At 42.1% G+C, this 17530-nt stretch overlaps 1 protein-coding gene across 3 annotated transcripts in view; it reads right to left on the bottom strand.

Moving 5' to 3' along the window:
- The window catches only part of MYO1D (myosin ID), a 350887-nt gene that overhangs the window by 216866 nt on the left and 116491 nt on the right, over positions 1-17530 (bottom strand). For 2 of the 3 annotated variants that reach the window (XM_030862141.3, XM_060290464.2), the window contains exons 9-13: positions 14540-14685; positions 14344-14458; positions 9748-9918; positions 6161-6231; positions 2622-2696 (exon numbers count right to left, since the gene is read on the bottom strand). In XM_030862141.3, coding sequence (XP_030718001.1) covers positions 2622-2696; positions 6161-6231; positions 9748-9918; positions 14344-14458; positions 14540-14685 — 578 coding nt within the window. Of the gene's footprint in view, positions 1-2621; positions 2697-2963; positions 3134-6160; positions 6232-9747; positions 9919-14343; positions 14459-14539; positions 14686-17530 lie in introns of all 3 variants that reach the window. The other variant, XR_009560338.2, reaches the window with a different exon arrangement.

Genomic DNA, 17530 nt, shown 5'->3' with positions numbered 1-17530 from the left:
GGTTTTCCAATAGGGAAGAAGAGCCTGTTATCCCCATGCAAGTGTTCCATACCATGAGACCGTTAGACTGCCCACTGGAAATAAACCCGCTCGCTGGTCTGTTTCTGCATTGGTCCTGTGAGCTGGGGGTTACGTGAATCCACCACTAGAAGGTGCAGCTGTTCTCTGTGAGCTGAACCTCTGGGCTGTGATAATTCAAGAAGGTAACCAATGCCACCCTGTGCAGCCTCCTGGTACACAGCCTGCTGCCTTCCCCGGGCAACACACCCTGACTTTGTCACTGGCCGACTGAGGCCGTTTTTCCGATTTGACTTTTTGACATTTTCTACACACAGAGCAACGCCAGACTCTTTGATTTCTCTCTCAAAATGGGTGCATCTTACCTGATAAACCGAGCATTGAAACTTCTTTCTGAAACTCTCTTCTCCCCAAACCAGCCCTTACATGGGTCCCCTCTCACATTCCCACATCTCTGTGACTTTCTAGTGGTGACGGCTCCATCTCTGCTCTTGGAGGCTTCATCCATACAGATGAACCATTTTATACCAAAACCTCTTGAAAGAACTGTTGAAACACACCTTCTCCACATTCTCATTTTCTGCATTCTCTTGCGCCTGCTTCCGTCAGACATCTTGTCTTCACGACTCTACTGAAGCCAGTGTTGTCAGGGTCCCAATGACCTTCATGTTTGCAAATCCAATGGTGAATCTTGGTCCTCACAGGACTCTGCTCTTGACAGTGTTTGACACAGTTTATCTTTTTTACTTGACCTGGCCTCCCTGACACCAGATTCCTGGCTTTCTTCCTAACTCACAGGCGTGCTCTCAGTTTCCTTTGCTAGTTCCTCTTTCCTTGCTTGACTCGAAATGGTAGAGTATCTCAGGGATTCATCTTTCAACCAACCTCTTCTCTCTTTTATTTTTTCTCTCTGCTCACCCTAGACAAACTCACCCAGGACTATGGCTTTAAATACTATCAACAGACTGGTGACCATGAATTTACATCTCTAGTCCCGCCTCTACTCTGAGCCCTAAATGCACACAAACAATCGCCTATTTGGCATTTTCAACCGGATGCCCAAAACGCACCTCCGACAAAACATATCCAAAACGAAACTATTGATTTCCCCCCAAAATGAGCGCCTCCTCTTGTCTTTCCCACAGTCAAGCATCCCTTCCCCATTGCTCAGGCATCGTCTTTGATTTCTGTTTTTCTCACATCACACATCCTATCCACCAGCAAATCTTGCTGGCTCTACTTTCAGAACATCACCCACTCAGACCACTTTTCATCATCTCTGTAACCCCATCCATGCCTCAGCCTGGATCACTAAACGAGCCTCCTACTTGGTCTCTGCATGTCTACTCTTGCCCTTTACAGTCTGGGTTTTACACAGCGGCTCCAATGATTTCTTTAAAATAGAGATCATATCACATCATCCATTCCAATGGCTTCCCATCATGCTTGGCTCAGGGACTCTTCATGAGCTGGGCCCTGTGGACCTCTCTGCAGTCATTCCCAATCGCTCTCCCCTCCCCTCACTGATTTCAGCCACACTGGCCTTCCTCCCGTCCTCAACACACCCAAGCTCATTCCCACCTTAATGCCTTGGTGAACTAGCCCTTCTCTCTGCCTGAATGCTCTCCCTCTCTTCCCCGCCATGTTCATGGTTCACGCTCTCACTTCACTCAGGTCTCAGCTCAAATGACCTCTCTTTTAAGAAGCCTTTTCCGACCACCCTACCCGTAATGCCTCCCCGGCCCTTCCTGGTCTGTACCCTTCAATCTCTCACCTACTTTACTTTTCTTCACAGCACTTGTTACCACCTGAAAGTTCGTTGTTTTATTGTTTTATTAACTGTCATCTCCACTAGAATAAAAGACCTCGGGAGGGCAGGGGCTTTGTACCCCAAGAGCACAGAAGAAAGTGTAGCTCAGAGGTGCACCATATACCTTGTCTGAACTACTGACCAACAGGCTGAGTAGACTTAATACATGAGCGACAACACTTTAATCCAAAAGGAGCAGCTGGCTAGGAAGCTTCTCTTCTTCGTAGGCCTTCTTTCCAAGGTATCCGTACTGGGTGTGAACTTGCTCTCCTCTGCCTGGTTTTATTTCTCCACAGATTTTTCCCATTTTCTTGGATTGTGAGAAGATTCTGACCACTCAGGATCTGTCACCACTGACACCACAGCCACTGTGATATTAGGGTGGTCCCTTGGCTGGAGACACTACAAAGACACTACAGTGGGAATCTGAGTATGTAAAGCTTTCGGCTGGGCCAGAGGTTATTTGACACTCTCCCATGGCCACTGGCCTGGCCGGGGGACTGCTGCGTACACGGGCGGGGGTGCTGGAGGATGGCGGCAATGAACAGAGAAACTGAGGCGACCCAAGGGAAATCAAGGAACATCATATTAATAACAGGGTTCCTGCCCTAAGTTTACAGATTTTATCATCATAAAGTAATATATTATTTCACTCATTAAGTATGGTCAAGCAGAACTAGAAAAATTACCAGAAACTCTTAAAATTATCACATAAAATAACGTGCATACATATTATGTAATATACATGTCAAAGAGCTTAACATAAAGACAAATAATACAATTTCAATCCTACCTGTTATACATGAGGCGCTTGAAATCTTGAAATAAAGTGTCTTTGTTTTTGTCAATAAAACCAATGACAGAATAGCTAGTTGAGAAAAAAGAAAAAGAAAACACATTATTCACCAAGCGAGAGCCACTTTTCAGCTTTTCTAGAAGTCTACACGCCTTTCCACAGTTAAATTATGCAACCAATCATCTATAGAGCTAATACTGTCCACCCAGTGCTGGGTTAAAGAATAACAAATTCACCTCCTGTACAGAGTGGGTGCTGTTTCTAGTCCTCAAAAGGAGAGCAAACATCAGTGTCATCATTATGATTAAGATCATCATTCTCTACTGGTTTGTTGCTTACCTCAAGGCGATGACTTTTAAAAAGACAGCTGTATTTATCATCCAGCATTCCTAAGATAAAAGCAAAACGGCAACGTACAGGATCTAACAGTCTCATCCGTAGGGAGGTCAAATGACTTGCCTAAGGCTTGCTCACTGTGCTCAGGGTGGGAGAAAAGAATCCAAGAAGAACTGCAAAGGATGGTAAGATTTGGATAAGCAGAAGAGAAAGAGGAAGGCAGATCACACAGGGAAACCGATTAAATGAAAGGGCGGGAGCAGGCACATGCGAGGAGTGCTCAAGAGGAAGTGAAAAGGTCAGTGTCCATGGTTTGGAGAAAGGGACGCGAGCAACGTCTTGAAGGTCCAGCTGAGATTGCAGCTGGTGACAAAGGTAGGAATGGGGGTTGCTCTGCTGCGGTGACTGGCATGGCTCTAGAGGGAGAAAACTGGGGGATGAGCGGGGGATAACAGGAAGGGAGGGTTCTACATGAGTACAGCAGGCTGAGAGGAGGCTGGGTAAGTAGCAACCCTACAGAGGCAGCCACTGCTTCCAGCTCTCCTTTCTTGCCTGACTGTACCGTCTTCCTTGTCAATCGCATCGAACCCTGACCTCGCACCAATGTTCCAGCCTTACATGTCTACTTCTGCAAGAACGTTCCTTCAGGCTGTGCTGCCCGTGGGCATACTTTAAGGCCGTCAGGTCCAAAATTAGTTCCTTGCGTCCTCCAACCTCGGTCTTCTTCCTAATACCTGCAAGTCTCTTCTGACTGAGCCCTTGAAGTCACCTGACTCTTCACCTATCACTGGACCCATACAATTCAAACTTCAAACTCCTTATTTTGGCCTTTAAGACTCATTGTGATTTGATCTCAATCTACTTTTCTAGGTGTTTCTACTTCTCTATGCCACCAAAGGATACACTCCAGTCAAATGGGCCTAGTTACTACTTCCTAAATAGTTTTAGCCTCCTTTCCCCTTTTTCCTATAAAAATAATTCCTAGCACCCAAGGACCAGCATCTGCCTTCCTGGGTTTACCACACACAGTTAGAAGTATTATATCATTTGCTTATTCTGAATTCTGACAACACATTATTACTCATATGGCAATTATGTTCAACCATCTTTTGCTGTATCAGTGTATGCATATAGATGTGTGTATGTGTGTATATATATGGGAGTGTGTGTTAATAACTACATGCACACAACCACGTATGTACGTATGCATCTTACATGGAAAGCTCTTTGTGGGCAGGGACCATACTTTATAAAGTATTGTGCTCACAGAAGATACCCAGCAAAAATCTGAAAAAGGGTTAAGAAGAGCTTAAGAAGAGCTTAAGAAGAGGAGGGTAAGTCTGAGGCATCAAATATTCCCCTGTGGGGCTGGCTAGCTTTCTGGACTGCGAGTCTGAAAGCTTAGTTATTGTCTCAGCTGTTCCATACACTCGCTGTGTGACCTTGGGTAAGAATTTTACACACTCTGCATAAATTTCTTCATGCCCTGCATGTTCTCTAAGGCCTCTGTCCAGCTCTGCAGTTATGCCAACCTGGGCTGTATAAAAAGTACCCTATAAGTGAGGCCTGGATTTTCAGAGGCAGGTATCTGTGTGGTACTGGATCTTCCCTCTTCAGTATTCTGGAACCCGGAAATAGCACCAGAAAAAGCGGATAATGGCGCCATCCCAGCACTAACGGCTAGTTTGACAGAGGGGGGATGATAATTTTGAGCCATTTTATTTTATGATTCTAGAGTTTTAATTTAAATCAGGAACAGCTATTAAAATTTCCTCAAATGTCTTTTTGGCATCTATAGAGACAATCATTTGCTTTCTGTTGTTGTTTAATTTCTTCCTGTAATGGGTTACATGAATAGAATTCCTAATGTAAAAAATAAGCAGAAAGGAAAAGAGGGGACTTCAAACAAAAACAAGATAGTAAGCAGTGAGTGTTGGGTGGGCAAAACATAGTAAGTGTAGCAGACTGGAAAATGCCACCTTTGAAAGACAACCATGTCAAATTCCCTGGAACCTGCGAATGTCACCTTATATGGTAAAAGATGTGATTACGTTAAGGACCTTGGGAGGAGAAATTCATCCCGTGTATTCAGGTGGGCCTTAAATGCCAACACAAGTGCAGTTTTAAGACAGAGGCAGATTTAACACAGACACCCTGAAGAGGAAGAGGCAGTGTGACCACAGAGGCAGAGACTGGAGTGATGCAGCTGCAAACCAAGGAATGCTGGCAGCCACCAGACGCTGGGGAAAGCAAGGAACAATCCTCTAAAGCCTCCAGAGTGTGGCCCTGCCGACTCCTAGATTTCTAACTTCTGGCCTCCAGAACTGTGAAAGAATAAATTTCTACTGTTTTACGTCACCAATTTGTGGTCATTTGTTACAGCAGCCCTAGGAAATGAAAATACTAAGGTGGTTATATTTTTTTAGTTTCATTTTCTTCCCCAATTTCTACTTTTATTGTATTATAATCAGAAAACGTAGCTTGTGAGAATTTCACTTTTTCAAATAACACTTGAAAATTCATATGGTAAACTGGTTTTTGCTCATATAGTTACCCAACCACTAGTAGTTCTTTATGTACAATGGTGACTTTCACCTCTGGGCCTGCAGGCCTGCTGTCTCTTCTGCTTGGAATGCCCTCTCTTACTCTTCTCTTCCTAATTCTGTCTTCTGACTAAGCCTCTTTTACTTCTAGGACTCAGCTGGGACATCACTTCCTACAAGGCTTGGCCACACTCCTCACTCTGGGTTAATTACTCCTCCTCAGTGTTCCCATAATGCCTTGCGTGTCTCCAATTTAACCCTTTCTGTTCTCCGTTATAACGACTTATCATGTATTCTGCCTGTGTCCTCCACTAAACTGTTAGCTTCTTCAGGGCACGGCCCATATTACCCACCTTTCTATCCCAGTTCTTAACATACTTCCATGGTTTATTTAACCAGCAGCTGATTCTGACTGAGTGCCAACAATGCCAGGAACTGTGTATGGTCACGTGGTGTGTCTTCAATAAATGTTTGAAAAGCAAGGGATGAATGAAGCTATGGCAATGTTTTAAGTGAAGAAATTAAAATATACTGGCATATGAAATGGCTGGAAAATGCAAATGAATACAAAAAGCAATTTCCATTTTCCTTGACTATATTTTCTGAAGCGAGGCTGCATGCAAGTCATCACATCGGGTACCACAGTAAGATACTCACACCACGTCACCTGCGTAATGTCGAATTCGAAAATCTCGGTCAAACTCCAGGATTTTGTCCGAGGCGCAGAGCTAAGAAATCAAGAAGGGGATGATCTTGAAAACAGACATTCTCTCTTTCCTAAAAATATATTCCAACTTAAGAGGAGAGGATAATCATGTCACAAATCACGATATCATTAGGAAGGAAATCACACTGAGTGGGGCTTGATTTAATTTGGCACATGTGGTAAAGACCGAGAACTTTCACCAGAGGTCCACATAGTCAGACTTCATTTCTTGGCCGAGGGACCAAGTTCTGGATGATGGAAGGTGAGTTCAAGTGAGCTGAGGCTGTTCAAGGCCAAAGCAGGTAAGAAGTGGGTGATTCTCCTCTGTACTTTCTTTTCACCTCCCACTAGTTGGATGCAGAGAAGGATAGTCCCCAGGGGCTGGAAGAGCCAGAAGATGGAAGAAGTCTGGTTCCCTGGGAGGGAACCAGATTTCTATTGTCTATGACACTTAAATCTTGGCTGCTATCTTAACACAGCCCAGCCTACCTTGACTGACAGAGTCTCTTTCTCCTCCATGTCCCACTTAAGGAGGACCATATTGAGGGTTTGCTACCTCCTAGGCATGGACATCTCATTCCATACTCACAACTGACATCTAAACTAAGTATTATGGGCTCTCTTTTACATACATGGAAACTAAGGTTCAAAGAGATTAGGTAACGGGCCCAAGGTCCAGCTGGTAAGCGGTAGCTCTGGGAAGGATTCTTGGGACTGAATGCAATGTCTGTACTCTCCTATGTACACAACAACCTGGCTCACCTGTCTTCTGCTAAGCCGGGACTCCAGGTCTATCGCTTCCCAGATCAACCTTCTGCGGCTGTTTCTCACTGAAGAGGAACTTTATGGGAAGGCAGTTTTTATATAGCCCTGGGTCTCTATAACTTTCTGCAATTTCCTTATTACAGTAGCACCTAGATTCTTTGACCGCCCTGTGAAGGATCACTTGATATCCTACAGATTCAAAAGCAGACGTCTAAGAATCCCTAAGCATCGAGTGCAGTTACATACAAACACCACTTGACTTGTAGTGTCAGACAACAAACAACCCTAACCAGGTCGGTGGGTTCTATGTGGATGTCTAGATTATTAAAGGAATAATTAGCCTATTAATTCAACAAATGAATAATTATAGGAAGTCAGTGTCAGACTTCTGAGGTTCCAATCTTGGCTCTCCCACCTACTTGCTCTGTTTCCTTTAGTAATCACTTATTTCAGAGAGTTGGTCTGGAGGTTAAATGAACTATGGAGACCAAAGTGTCTAACATTCCTCTTTCCTTCTCTCTCTCTTATTAACCACTTTTACAAAACCCTTTTACTTATCAAATGCCCAAAGGAAAAGGACCCAAGAGATATCTATACTATTATAATTGAATATTCTTACATTTGGATCCTGCAAAGTCTTAACTGATCTAAACACAGAAGTTTTTAGATTTTTCTTTACTTTATAAAAAATAATATAAGTTATGTATTTATCATTCAACTTGATATGTTAATAATATTTTACAGTTATTTTATGGTTTATTGGATCATCTGCCTGCCTCTCCATGATAACTTTAAGGCATGAGAAACAATTTAGCCCCTAAATAAGCATAAGCCAGAAACTCCTTATTTAACCTGCCAGTAATTCTAGCTAATCATTAATAACCAATAGCAATGATAATACCTGCTTTAACATACAGAATAATAGCATTTATTTAACAGAAAGACGCATAGTGATGAAAATATCCTGACAGCTTGGTTATTTCATTTCTTTCCTTCATTAGGCAAAAATCCCAGAAAAGAACATACAAAAAACTTCCGTCTCAGGATTTGTCTGGGGGAGGATGCTGAGGGAGAAAGGAGCCACCTGGTCTGAGAGTTGGGAAAACCTGGGCTCCCACATTAAAAAAAAAAAAAAAAAAAAAAAATTCCACCTCCACAGATAAATTACTATTTAGCATTTCCTATCAAGTCAGTAGCAGCTGCTTAAAAGTACCGTACGTACAGTTTCTACTGTAAATATGAAATTATATTTCAAAATATTTGGTTGATAAATCCGAGTGTATAAATGGCCAAGGTGAAACATAACAAAATGAAGTGATTTCTCACATGAGAATCATAGTTATTTATTTAAACAAAGTGGAGCCTTGCCTGTTTTAGTTTGGAATTCAATATTTCATAAGATCTCTTTGGTATGATTGTGACCAATTCAACTGAATTTAACAAACACAGATTGTCTACCAATGCCAGGCGAGTCTCCAAAACCTGAATTGTGACTATAAAGGACATTTACACCCAACCCCTCAGAGACAGGACATTTGCCCTGTAATCATGCCGTCTTTAAAAGCACCACTCTGAATTATTTACGTGGCTTCTAACTTGGCTCACTGCTCTGTCCCCAGCACCCAGGATTGTACCTGGAAAATGAGACGCACTTAAGTATCTGTGTTATAAATAGGAAATGACTGAAGGAATAACCCTACCTAGACCCCTAATGTCAAAGATCAGACTGTAGCATCTGAAAGCTGACTTACAGCACGCTACAAGTTAGTCCTCAGTAACAGACCAAGGAGAATATTTTAGAAATAAACTAGTCTAAAATAAATATCAGCCAGTAATCTATTTCTTGATGATCTGTGCTTTCTCCAGTTAGTTGGGGAATCTTACTGTTCTGATTACATAATTTCAGAAGGGACAAAGTCAGAATCCAGATTTATTCATGCTAAAAAGTGGCAGTGGGTCATAGATTTATATGGAATTATGGAGGAGCAGAAACGTTGGCCCCTTTCCTTCTGGAAGTGAAGAAGAATGGGGCCTGTTTTTCCTTCAGTTTATGGTTGTTAGACAAGCCTACATTTGTAGGGAACACCTAGGGGTGATGGCGTGTCTCTTCTATGCCAAGTATTACGGCAAACATACTATATGCAAGGCACAGCGCAAATGTCGGATAACCACGACTGCCACCAACTATCATGGAGATACGATCTGCTTGTAACATTTTTAGAATGTGAAAATTGGGGACTTAAGAAGGATAACCATTCATTTAAGGAACCAGTTTCCTTGTAACACTAGGATTTCAGCTAGAATTTCTCTGTTTTCAAGAAAGTCACATAGTCGGGAGAACTACAGCAGAGAACACATACTACATTTTTGTAACTGAGGATTACAGTAAAAAGTCAAGGACAAAAGCTATTTTCAGTGCCAGAATTATCAGATGCAGGAGCAAAATCCTAGCACATGAACAAGGACTCTGTATCTATTGGTTATAAATGACATCATGCTTTCTAAAGAATCATGTTCATTTTTCCTACCTCTAGCAAATTGAATAGTCTAGAGCTCCCTCTCCTGGACATTATGATGTCTATCAATCTTGCTATCCTATAAACCAGAAAGGCAGAATTTATCCACAGCAATACATCATTTCATGGATGTTTATGGTCCTTCTCACTTGAGTGGACATTCTTTCAACCCGACATATAAAGTCATTTAATTCTGTCAAACAATGAGGAAAATCTTAATGATCAAAATGAGAGGAAGTTCTCATTATACACACTACCTTTCGGCTGGAAAAATGACCATGTTTGCCCAATTTACTGTTAAGCGCTTCCAGGAACATCTCATCGGTGACTTTGCCGACATTCATGCAGGCGTCATCCAGGATGGCAATGATGCCCCTGTGCTGCTGCTCCACGAGGTCCACGATGATCTGATTGTTGAAGTAATCAATCTGTAGGACACAGCAAAGGGGCAATTCCAGAGGGAACGGAAACCAGGAACAGGTGCAACAGCAATGCCTCCATATGTATCAGGAATTTAAGTCACTTTGGCGTCAAAGAGGTGAACAACACTAATGAGGGATAACGCTAAAATGAGCACACATTCTAACAGAGGTTTTTTTAAAAATGTATTTGTGGGGCTTCCCTGGTGGCGCAGTGGTTGAGCATCCGCCTGCCGATGCAGAGGACATGGGCTCGAACCCTGGCCAGGGAAGATCCCACATGTCGAGGAGCAGCTAAGTGCGTGCGCCACAGCTACTGAGCCTGCGCTCTACAGCCCGTGCTCCACAACGAGAGAGGCCACGACAATGAGAAGCCCGCGCACTGCAAGGAAGAGTAGCCCCCGCTACTCTTACAAGAGAAAGCCCGTGCCCAGCAACGAAGACCCAACACAGCCAAAAATAAAAACAAACAAATAAATAAATTTATTTTAAAAAATGTATTTGTGGACTTTTTATCATAAAACATTTTGTCTTAAATGAGTACAGCTCCAGGCAAAAATTATAAAGTCATGTTTCTCCCTTCGCTAACTCTTGTTTTAATCCTGTCTTCATATCCTGCACCTAATCTTATTCATCAGACCCTCAACCTGTTGGCTGTTAACCGCAAGACCCAGATTTCACTAAGTACCAACAAATAACCTTGAGGTATTCATTGATATTGAACTTGATGGAGTTAAGGTGTTTCCGAGAACTTGCATTTTTAGTTACACGGCCCTGGCTGACTAAAAATCCCCAAGAGTATCTCCTTCAGTTTTCCAAAAGTTAAAAAGCACACATGGGTCTAACAGAGGTTTCCAGGGTACAATATAAAAAATTTAATTCTGAGATATAAGTATCCGTAAAGAATAAGCTTTGCATTTGCTTCCACAAGGCTGAATAAAGTTGTAAATAACTGCATGCTCTCTAGCCACCTCAGCACACACGAGGTCTGTGTAATAATCCTCTCCTACACCTGTCTATTCTGATAGCTGCAGCCTACATACACACAGAAAGCACACGTGGCCCTGACTCGGGAAAGCTGTAGTGCCCCATTGGAAGGCGGGCAGCTTATACATTTTAATCTTGTGTGTTGATGTGCCCCACCTCACTTAGGAGGTACTTGAGCTGAGAGTTGTCCCCACTACCTTCTGTAAGATCGACACACTCACAATAGAGTATTACTGTGTCTCATGGATCCCTGTTCGATGCTATTTAAAGTCCAAGGGCTCGTGCCAGCTATCTATCTGTGGCTTTCAGCTCCATCCCTAGTCTTGCAAGTCCTCCTCTGTATTCCATGGACTGAAAGTCTGCAAACTGGGTGGCTTTTCTGCAAACTTTGTTTTTTATACTTTTCTGGTTTGTCTAAATCAGTGATTCTCAACAGAGGGTGACTCTGCCGCCCAGGGGCATTTGGCAATGTCTGGAGACATTTTAGGTGGTCGCGACTAGTAGAATGCTGCTGGCATCCAGTGGGAAGAGGCCAGGGATACTACTAAACACCCTACAAAGCACAGGACAGACTCACAACAGTTATCGGGTCTAAAATGTTAGTACAGAGATGGAGAAGCCCTGGTCTAAGTATTCACTTTTATTGTGGGCACTTATTACATTTCTCATTATGGAGAAAAGTTATTTCTATCTTTGGAAAAAATATGCTTAAAATATTCAAAAAGCAGGAACTCTGTATTAATTAACAGCTGAAATCGTAGACTTTGTGACTATGGAATTAAAGATTAAGTCTTTTGTGCCAAGAACAAAAGAATTAAGTTCCCCAAATTCCAACTGTGTAACTAAAAGTGATTAGTCTTTGCTGGAGAGTCCAGCAGCTTCTGGTTCACAGTTTAATGTGGCTTCAAACATTGCTTACAGTCGTGGGTTTCAAACTAGGTTCTTCCAGCAACCTGGTATTCCCAGGAGGTTTCTTAGCAGATGCAGGGGACAAAGAGAGATGAGAGGGGATGGCTCAGGGGCACAGGGCTCTGGGGCTCCCATCCTCACTCCAAATAGAGCAGCTTTGTGCCTGAGAGTCAAGTTCTCAGCACCTAAAAATGACTTGTAAACTTGCACCAAAATCATGTAAAGGCGAATCAATTAGGGAGACAAGACATTATGAATCTCTTGGTGGAAGTTCACATACCACCTATGAAATAGACGGTGATCCTGACACCAGTCGAGACTCTAGATCTAATAACCAATGTACAAGACATATAAGGAACAGAGAAACAGATTAGGTGACACCTTGGGAACCCCATTAGCAAAATCCAGACAGTGGGAAACTCTAAAGAACAAATGACTTATTCTCTCAACAAAAGATTGCAAGGAAAAGAGAAAGAGAGAGAGAGAGAGAGAGGGAGGGAGGGAGGGAGGGAGGGGAGAGAGGAGAAAATTGATGGATGTTCAAGAGGCGTATCAACCAATCACAGCATAAGTAACTTATTTGGATCCAAATTCAAACAAACCGTAAAAGCAAAACCAAAAGCTCTAAGACAATTGAGGAAATGTGAAATATGAACACTGGCTGCATATTTGATGACATTAAGGAATTACTGTTAATTTTTTAGGTGTGATAATGGTGTCGTGCCTATGGTTTTTTATAAGTCTTTATCTTTTAGAGAAACACACTGAAATATTTACAGATGAAATAATGTGATGTTTGAGATTTACTTCAAAATAATCTGGGGGTGGGTGGGGTACAGATGACACAAGACTGGCAATTCCCTGATAACTATTAAAGCTGAGTGATGGGTACAAGGAGTTTATTATATTGTGACCTCTGCTCTCATGTGTGCTTGAAATTTTCCATAATAATTTTTTTTTAATTAATCACTACGTTCTAAAGTTTGGGGTTTTTAAAGGAAATACTTGCCCAGATGGAGATTCTAATTTGGGGACCCGGGCTGTATTCAGTAACTATTATTTTGGAGTGAGCTTTCTGTTACCGCTAGGTCACATTTTTCTTGCTTTATTTCACTAAGAATTGTTTTAAAGGGCTTTTGCTCCTTTTTCAGATGCTTGGAATAGTCTCCTGCAACTGTTGACTTTTCCCTTTATCAACTATGCCTGTGGAATTTGATATTCTGATTGTTAAAGGGTATTTTGGACCAGTATCTCTGAACCACATCTGAATAACAAGTTTTATGATTAAGTTTGCTATAAAAACCTAAGCCCCAGTTATAATCGTGTATTATGTTATGCAACAGATTCGTTCTAAGAAAGCTGCGTGTAAACTTAACTGAATTGAATTCCATCTTAAACATGCAATGAGACTTCACTCTTTAAATCAAAACTGTAGGTGTTCCTTTTAAAAAGTAATAATACACCCTTTGCTTTATTTGTAAATATGTAGAATTCATACTACTATACTTGAACAAAATTGTTACAGTATTCTAACATTTAACACACGATGGATGGAAGGCAAAGAAGAAATTTGAAGCAGGAAAGCTGGTTATCATACCAGTATCTCCTTTTTCTGAATGAGAGGAGATGGAAAGTAGGAAGATGGGAAGGAATATAAAAGTAATTTAAATACAGCAGTTCAAATAGCTTTTTACTGCTTACACTGGATATCAAAATACAAATACGGACTTCATTATCTATACTATTTGGCAAAAGGATAAACACAGAAATTTACGGAAACTCAGAGAGGTTTTTGATTTTTTTATGTCTGTCCTCAAAATTGTTTAAAAATACAAATTTCAAAGAAAATTACAAGGTCCCATTTCTATCGTGAACAGGAGGTCTAACTGTCATGTTTTTAGCTGTGATCTGTGGTATTACACCCTGCATCAATCATACTGTCTGGCTGTATCTTATCGGACTAGTGACAAATACAAAGTTCACAGAGAGCCAGGAGAAGAGAGGTGATAACTGTTGTGTGACACAAAGGAAAGTAAATGGAAATCAAAGTTAATACACCTGTTTTCATGCATGGGTTTCAGAGAATATGAACCTCATTAACCAAAGACAATAAAATGCCACTTGGCTTACAAAGCAGGAGGAGAAAAAAGGAGAAATAAGAGCAAAAAAAGAAAGAAGGAAGGGGAAGAAACTCAGTTTGGAAGCAAAGTTCAGCCAATTGAAGGCACAAGTTGCTGCTCTGAATAACTTATAAATGATGCTAAACTCTAACAGATGTGAATCAAAAAAACTATGTGGTATCAGCTGTAAAGTGAACATAAGTTTACTGATTTTCAACTCAGCCTTTTCTGGGCACCAACCAGACTCCGACCAAATTAGAGAAATCCCACCTATCAACCCTGAAAATGAACTGTAATATTTCAATATCCTAAACAGGAGAGCTAAGGTTTAGGTGTTTCAAGCACCCAAGAAGACCAGCAGGTACCCAAGATGCTACGAGTTGACGTTATCGTGAACAGTCTGTACGAGTCCACTCACGTGCTTCCAGGGGATCCCTTCCCGCTGGTACTCCTCCTGTTCTTGCTTCAGGACCAGCTGAATAAACAGCTGCTGGAGCTTCTCATTGCAGTAATTGATGCAGAATTGTTCAAAGCTGCAAGAAAAGGAATCAATTAGGCTCAAACAAACAAACAAACAAAAAACAATAGGGTTTTCAGGACCTTATCCGGTTTACCTGTTGTTGTCGAAGATTTCAAAGCCGTAGATATCCAAGACACCTATAACCGTGTTCTTCCCGTGGATGGTGGTGTCAGAGTTCTTGACCTCAATAATATCATTGATGCGAGAAACAATCCAACAGAAAAGGCGCTCATATATGGCCTGTGATGAAAATGACATCGTAAATTCTTGCCCATTGGAAATGAGTCCCCTGTTTGGATTTGTGATGTTTTAAATTCCTATTGAATTAAATTCGTATTGACCTCCTCCTTACCATTTAGCATAGCTGTTAATCCTCTAAGCTGAAAAATGCAGATCATCTGTTTAAAAATTATACGACGTAGCATGATGGTTGGAGTTTTAAAAGATTATTATGGGTCACTACACGTGTTGAATTCCAACAACATTCCTTAGGTGTGTTTCTGTGCCCTGCTAAGACCCATAATTTGCCTACTGCCTCATATAAGTCACTTCATGGCTTTATTTTAATCTCATCCACTATAAAAAGCAGAGAACCAATGAGTTCTATGCCCTATGGATTCTAAATATATAAACATTGATTTATAATGCTAAATAAAGATCTGAGCCACAAGGCCACCATTTCAAATTCCTTGAGAATCAAATACACAGTCAATGCACAAGGATACACATGCAAACACACACAGGGACAAAGGCACCACACACTCACACACATTCACATCCTGACACAAACGTGCACTGCAGTGTCACATCTTTAGAAAACCTTTCCTTAACATCTCCCTCCAGCAACCCGCTCTCTTCACCTACACACATCCATACACATCACCTCCATTCCTCCCCTCGCCCTCCCCCCTTTACGCTTCCAGTCACTCCAGTGTTCACGTCTCTCTCATGACTCCATTGAAATGGCTCATCAAGGACCCCAAGCACCTCTATATGGACCCTTTCTTGTACCTCTACAGGGACGTCTTACTCAGATACTCGGCATCACTCAACCCAATTTCCTACTCTTGTCTTGAAACATTCTGCTCTCTGGGATTCGTAATATCACACTTTCTTGTTTGTCAGTTGGTTTTTGGCCATGCCAGGTGGCATGCGGGCACTTAGTTCCCCAACCAGGGATCGAACCCACGCCCCCTGCAGTGGAAGAGTGAAGTCTTAACCACTGGACCCGCAGGGAAGTCCTGAATCCGCACTTTCTTAATTTTCCTCTTATTTCACTGGCTACCCCTCCTCGGCGGCCTTTAGGAGGTCTCCTCCTCTACCTGATCTCTGAAAGCTGGAGCTCTCCCTAGTCCTCTTCTCTTCACTCCCTATCTCCTCCCCTTTAAGTCATTTCATACAACATTAAAGAACGGTGATATAATATTACCCCTAATGTATCACCTGAATGCAGACCTCTCCTCTGAGCTCCAGGCTCCCGTGTCTGACTGCCTACCTGACAACACTCTTGGATGTCTCACAGCTGTCTCAAACTTATGTCCTGTCTGGACTATTGATCTTCCCACCTCCTGAAACTGTTCCTACCCAACATTTTTTTTTTAATTTAATTAATTATTTTTATTTTTGGCTGCACTGGGTCTTTGTTGCTGCGCACGGGCTTTCTCTAGTTGCGGCGAGCGGGGGCTACTCTTTGTTGCATTGTGCGGGCTTCTCATTGCAATGGCTTCTCTTGTTGAGAAGCACTGGCTCTAGGTGCGCAGAATTCAGTAGTTGTGTCACACGGGCTCAGCAGTTGTGGCTTCGCGGGCTCTAGAGCGCAGGCTCAGTAATTGTGGTGCACAGGCTTTGTTGCTCTGCAGCATGTGGGATCTTCCCGGACCAGGGCTCGAACCCGTGTCCCCTGCATAGTCAGGCAGATTCTCAACCACTGTGCCACCAGGGAAGTCCTTCCTACCCAACTTTTAACCGTAAATAAATAGAAACAGAAACTTGGGGATTCATTCACTCATTAAATGTTTGCTGGGTACTTGCTCTGTGCAGCTTGTGGGAGATACTGTACCAAGTAACATGAACACTGTCTCTGTCTCCAAGGAGCTCAGGGAGTAGAGTGAAGGAAAATCACACACACGCGCGCACACACGCACACACGGATGAGGTGCCTGGGATGTGAGGAGACTTCAACCTGTTCAGTGTTCAGAAAGGCCAGGGATGGCTTCTCTGAGAAAGTGGGCTGAGATCAGAAGGATGGTAAGAGTTAACCAGGTGAGGGGGAGAGAAGAACAATCCAGGCAGAGGAAACAGCACGTGCAGAGGCCCTGTGGCTGGAAGGATAAAGGGATAAAGACAACATGTAAGCCTGAGAGAAGTCTAATGTGGTAGAGGGGAGAAACGAGTCTGGAATATGGCAGGAAATGAGACAGGAGAGGTGGGTTGGACCATGTCAGAAATTATCTTTGATTCCATCATCCCCAGAACAACAGGTCCTGTGGATTTTATTCTCCAGATACAGTCTGTCTCAAATCCTCCTCTTTTCCCCATTTCCACTGCTACTTTCTCTGTCCAAGCTGCTATCATCATCCTCCTGGATTACTGAAATATCCTCTTAATTGGTCTCTTTGCTTCCACCCTTGCCCTACCCACTGCTCCATAAGATTCTCATACTAAGGTCAGAGCCATCATTTTAAAAATTCAAACTTGCTGACATTGCCTCTGCTTAAAATATGCCACTCTCCATTGCATTTGGATAAATTCAAATTCCTCTGAAGACTAAAAACCAAGCAAGAGGTTTACAAGAGTAAAAAAATGGAGTATGTAGCAACCTAATCAACCAGCAAACAAGAAAAAGAGAAAATGTAAACTTGGGAAAATAAAATATTTGCCACATGGATAACAGACAATAGGCTAAAGTTATGAGCTCTTACAAATGGACAATAAAAAGATAACAGCCCCAAAGAAAAAGGTACAAACGTATACCCAAACAATTCTCAGAACAGATGTAAATACTTTACAAAAATAGGAAAAGATGCTCAAATACACTAGCAATGAAAACTAAAGTAACAATGAGGTATCACTGTACACCCAGAAA

Source organism: Globicephala melas, chromosome 20 (assembly GCF_963455315.2).
Source record: "Globicephala melas chromosome 20, mGloMel1.2, whole genome shotgun sequence".
Classification (NCBI taxonomy): domain Eukaryota; kingdom Metazoa; phylum Chordata; class Mammalia; order Artiodactyla; family Delphinidae; genus Globicephala; species Globicephala melas.
Note: the sequence above shows the minus strand (reverse complement) of the source record. Positions and strands in the feature narration are given on the sequence as shown.